Here is a 5,236-nt window from a genome sequence, read left to right on the forward strand (position 1 = left end):
TCAAACGAGCAGGAAGTCTTACGGGTCCATTACCGGGCTGCGAGAACACTAGCCAATCAGACTCTGCCTTTCAGTGCCTGTACAGTTCTACTGGATGCTGAAGTGTACAACATGCCTCAAGATGTCCAGGTAAGTCACAGGTTACACTACAGATCTGTTTATCTGTGAATCTTTAGTCTGTTGTTTAATGATTATTTATTTGAATGTGTATAAATGTAGTGTGTTAAGTTATTGTGTGTTTGGTTCACAGAACGACGATGGCAAGACGTCAGTAAGAGACAGATTCAACGCCCGGCAGTTTATGTCATGGTTACAAGATGTCGATGACAAGTTTGATAAGCTGAAGGTAAAAATCGCTGTTTGTTTTCCACTGTGTGCATCTGTTTAACACGTCTGCATTTGTGAAGAACAGGCTTAACTGAGTACACCAGTGAGTGCCAAATATTTTTTAGACTGGATTGAAAGTTGAAATGCAGCTTGGAGAATGTACAATTCTGCCAGAACCTTTGTGCATCTTTCTCTGAAGAAGACATTCTTGAGCTAAACGAGAACATCTGTTTTGATAAAATAGTTGCTTTGTTTTGCCCTTTACAGACATGTCTTCTGATGAGGCAGCAGCACGAGGCGGCAGCACTGAACGCCGTGCAGCGCCTGGAGTGGCAGCTCAAACTGCAGGAGCTCGATCCGGCCACCTACAAGTCCACCAGCATCTTCGAGATCCCCGAGTTCTACATCCCGCTCGTGGAGGTCAATGATGACTTTGACCTCACCCCAATATGAGCTGTAGGACAGACGTGCTATCACGGGCACGAGCCGCTGCCCGCACTTTTGAGAAAAAGGAAAGAAAAATGTGAAGCACTTAGAATGTGGTGGTCATACCAAATAGCACTTAGACGATTTTACTCCAGAGCTCTGGCAGTCCAAACAGGCACACCTACCGCCAGGACTGGGGATAGGGCTGACCAGGAAGAGGGGGTCCAGGCCACAGACAAAGCCCAGGGAGCAGAGACCAAACGCTGGGCCGGGAGCTGCAGCAGGAAGCAGAAGTGTTGACAAAACCACCTGCGAGTGCTCCTCATCAAGCAGGGTCACACAACTGAAAGAATTCAACAGCTTTCAGGGTGAGTGTTCATACATTGTGTACAGACTGTGCTCTTAATTTTTTTAACTTATTTTATACATAAAAAATTGTGCATTTGTAAATAGCCATGTAATTATTGTTTTAAACTTGTAAAAACAAAAAATAATAGATATTTTGATTGTAAACTTGTTCCGTCTTATGTTTTAATGGACCAAAGTTGGTTTTTATATCAAGTGTCCTCTTTGTCTGTGACGTTGTTGTTGTTCTTGTTGTTGCTGGCTTAAGCATGTTAGTTTTTTGTTTTGTTTTTGCTGTTTCTTCCTTCGTCATCTGGAGTTCCACGCCACAGCTGGTGTTATTTGACTTTGGCATTTAAATGCTGTGCATGCGTTGCATTGTTTGTACTCTTTTCCTAAAAAAGCTATACTGTGGACTTAATTGTGAGGTTTACTGAAGTGTTCCAGCTTTTTTTTGCACCATTGTGTTATGTCCTTAATGTGGCCTCACTCTTCATGTGTCGTCCACTGTTTCTCACGTATATTAAAGTCTGTTGCAGCTTCCAAGGAAGAAAAAAAACATACTTTTACAGTTTCAGTGTGAGATCACAACAAATCCTATTTTTTCAACATAATGCTTTTTGAACGATAGTTCTAAAAAATGTCTATTTTAATATTTACTTGTTACATGACTTGTACATATTTGTAATATATAATTGAATAAATTTTATTTGTTGTGAAATTAAAACTGTTTTTGGTGCCATTTATTTAAATTGTGCAAAAGTTTTGATAATTGCTATAGTTATTTGCCATTAACATTTGTAAACCATATTTTTCAATATTTACATTTTTCCCTTTTTAAAGCTTTTATAAACCAAATAATCAAGTCAACAAAAAAAACCTTTTTTTGACCAAATGTACTAAATATAACTCCAGGAAATATAATTGTATCCCTAAACTGAACTAGAGAACACATCACGATGGGTTCATAGAGAAAGGGGGATTTTCTCAACGTTGTCTTATGTTTCACACCAAATGATTAAAATAAAAAAAATGATGTTACAGTTCTACAAGAAATGATGTTTATAATCTTGTTTTCTAACCTGTAGTGCTGTTCGTAGCCGGTAGATGTCGCTGTGCACAGCTGCCAACTCTGGGATCACAAATGGGTTATGATTTTTGAAACAAAACTAGAGAAAGTAAAATGAATTTGTTTGAAAAAGTGAGTAAAGTACACTTGAGTACTGTTTTAAGTCCAATTTTAAGGTAATTAAATATTTCCATTTTATCCTTTTATACGCCAAATTTTATTGGGAAATACTGGACTTTGTTTATCAAATAATATCAAACACCATGAAGTTATACCACTTCACTGTGACATAGTTAAATTACGACCGTCATGAAAGGTCTGTTGTATTAGACTGCTTTAATTTTAGCTAGGTGTACCTAATAAACTGGTAACTGGGTGTAATCATGATTCTCAGCTCAACCTAATGGCCCAGTCACCTTCTACTGCATCATGTGAACCTTGACTCCTACCTACATTGGAAATGTGAAATGTCAGTGTAACTTAAACTGAAGTGACTCAGCAATTTTGTAACACACAACCATCACTTTGAACTAAGGCATAATTCATCTTCTTGTGTTTAGATGCCACAATAATCTGAATCGTGTTTAGACTGCTATTGCCGTGGTTTACATTTACTTGGTTACAGCGAATCGTTCTTCCGGATTCTCGGTCAGATGTAAATGGCCCTGCGTTGACTGAAGACCTTCCTCTCCTAGGCTGGAAGCGGGGTCTGCTGTGGCTTTGATGAAGTCCTTAGGAAAACGCACGTAAACGCCTGTGGAGTTAAATGTCCCCTCCCAGCTGAGTTGCTACAAATGAGCGCAGAGATGCGTCACAGCGGGACGCCTGCTCAGCGTTAACAGCTTCCGAATCGCCCCTTCTCGCCTAATGAGCGCACTCCCTAGGCCGCTGATAAGGCTGGAGACAAAGGGCCGTGTAATGAGTCGGGGGGTGATCTGCTTGTAGAAAAGCAAGCCTCACAGAGCCCACCTGGGTTGGTTACCAATGGACACAATGTTTGGCTAAAGGGGGATAAACGGAGAAGCTTTTACGCACAAAACTCCACGGGGAGCAGCTGTAAACGTTAGTCTCTTGGTGGGATTTGTGGCTCGGTAAGGCCTGTTACCCTGACGACATTCGGCCGGTGTGTGTGTGACCTGAGGCCCGGTCTTATCCTCCACAGATGTTGGCTTGAAAATGGAGTGTGTGCCTTTAAGGCGCCCGACTGCCTGTCGCTTTGTGCTGCGGAGAGACTGACGCCCTCTGGACACACTGGACACTTGAGCGGCAGCAGAGCACCATCCTGGAGAAGTTCAAAGAGAAAACAGCCACAGTCCCCCCTCATTTTAAAAAGAAAAGTCGTGAACTTGTTAACAGCGTTGTGGTAAGTTTTTTTCTTTTATCCCTTATATCACTATTTCGCTGTTGTACACTCGATCGCGTGGATGCGTGCGAGTGAGACAAAGTTTTGGTGTTAGTAATGAGAAAAAACGAGGTGAAGAAACGCGTTCATGACTGAGGGAGCTAATGTTTCTCATGTTTTTCTCTCCGTCCTGTGAAATGGAACAATGAGCAGCAAGTGGTGAAATGTAATAGCAGAGCAACAGTGAGCTGAACATACAGAAAGCTGATGCTGCCAGATGTGTGTACGCGATATTACACCTCAGTAAAACAAGCGGCGCTGGCTTTGAATTAAATGTAACGCAGACATAGTAAAGGTCTGTTTACATGTTGGACCTTGTGATTTTCATTATTTCCATCTACTTTTAACACGTTTCAAACATCACACTGACTGTACACCCACACATCTTAGAGTGTAAGCAAAAGTAAAACCCTTCATCGAGTGGTGATTGTTACTTAACTCAAACTGACAATGTGGAGAGGGAGATAAAGAAAAAGCAGATGATTTTACCCAGAAAGATCAAATCTGGATGCCCAGTATGTGGTTTCAAGTCGCTTCTGTCTTCTTTCTGCTGCATGTTTTAACCTGGGTGTGTGAGTTTTAGCCCTGAAAGTTTTCAGATGTCACACTGGCTGTACAAAACAACCTGCATTTGACTAAACAGCCCATTATTTATTTATCTACTTTATTATTTTTAGTTGATGGATACAAAGAGAAACATTTTTCAGCTGGGGATCAGGAAACCTCTTTTTGGTTTGACATTTTTAAAGAGTAGTTTTTTCATTTTTCTTAAATAATGCATGACTTGTTAAGTCCCATCATCTGTTATGCTCCGACCCGCAGCTCTTTACTTTTCTTGAGTTTCAGTGATGAGGTTTTGTTTATTTGTCTGAGGTCCCGGCCTGTGTTCTTGTATTGACGTAGGTGTTCCCAGTGCTGTGCTGGTGAGCCGTCAGGATGAGGACTGGTCAGCTGATCCTCCCCGCCGCTGCCGCCACTCTCCTCTTCTTCCTGTCAGGATTGTCTGTGACCTCTGGCTGCAACAAAGCCCTCTGTGCGAGCGACGTCAGCAAGTGCCTCATCCAGGTAGGGCGCTGCAGGGTTTTCACACTCTTTGGTGCTGGATTCTGGATTTATACAACAGTCAGACCATGAAAACCTCTGTTTTTCAGCCCGAAGCACAGTTCTTTATTTTCTGACTCCCATCCAAAGAACACAACGTAATACAGCTTCGTATGTGTAAAGTCAACCTACCTCGACCTCAGATTTCAATTTTCAGACCTTACATTTGGAATCTAGTTTGTGGAGTTCGGTCCTCTGCTGTCAGACGGTTCAGAAATCCCCTGTTTTAGTGTGAAAAGTGTACACAAACATGTGTTCTCTCAGTTTTTATCAAATACATCACCGCTCACAAACAAGCTTCACCTTGCTGAGGCTGCTTTGTGTTTGCAGAAAGATAATCTGGTGCACGTTAAACTTGTGATGATCCTCTCTGTAGATTAAAGCTGGAAATTTCTGTGTAAGTGTGGCCTAGTTCAAGCTATTCATCCTATGGTGTCACAGCTGTTTTGAATAAACACAGGCTGTCATTTCTCTTGACAAGAACACAAACGAGAAGCTGACTGCCGCAGAAATCAAGTTCAAGCTAAAAAGAGAAGCAGAGCGGTCAAAATCATGTTTTAACACCG

General features: G+C 41.6%; 2 protein-coding genes across 2 annotated transcripts in view; both read left to right on the forward strand.

The window, feature by feature from the left end:
- The window catches only part of ankrd12 (ankyrin repeat domain 12), a 15,003-nt gene extending 13,242 nt beyond the window's left edge, over positions 1-1,761 (forward strand). The window contains exons 10-12 of the mRNA XM_020591274.1: positions 1-129; positions 251-346; positions 595-1,761. Coding sequence (XP_020446930.1) covers positions 1-129; positions 251-346; positions 595-780 — 411 coding nt within the window. The 3' untranslated portion in view covers positions 781-1,761. The remainder of the gene's footprint in view (positions 130-250; positions 347-594) is intronic.
- A 1,242-nt stretch (positions 1,762-3,003) lies between these two features.
- Positions 3,004-5,236, forward strand: part of twsg1a (twisted gastrulation BMP signaling modulator 1a) — a 13,702-nt gene continuing 11,469 nt past the window's right edge. Inside the window, exons 1-3 of the mRNA XM_020591312.1 lie at positions 3,004-3,258; positions 3,330-3,530; positions 4,473-4,634. Coding sequence (XP_020446968.1) covers positions 4,506-4,634 — 129 coding nt within the window. The 5' untranslated portion in view covers positions 3,004-3,258; positions 3,330-3,530; positions 4,473-4,505. The remainder of the gene's footprint in view (positions 3,259-3,329; positions 3,531-4,472; positions 4,635-5,236) is intronic.

This window comes from Monopterus albus, unplaced genomic scaffold, assembly GCF_001952655.1.
Source record: "Monopterus albus unplaced genomic scaffold, M_albus_1.0 scaffold14.1, whole genome shotgun sequence".
In the NCBI taxonomy this organism is placed as follows: Eukaryota; Metazoa; Chordata; class Actinopteri; order Synbranchiformes; family Synbranchidae; genus Monopterus; species Monopterus albus.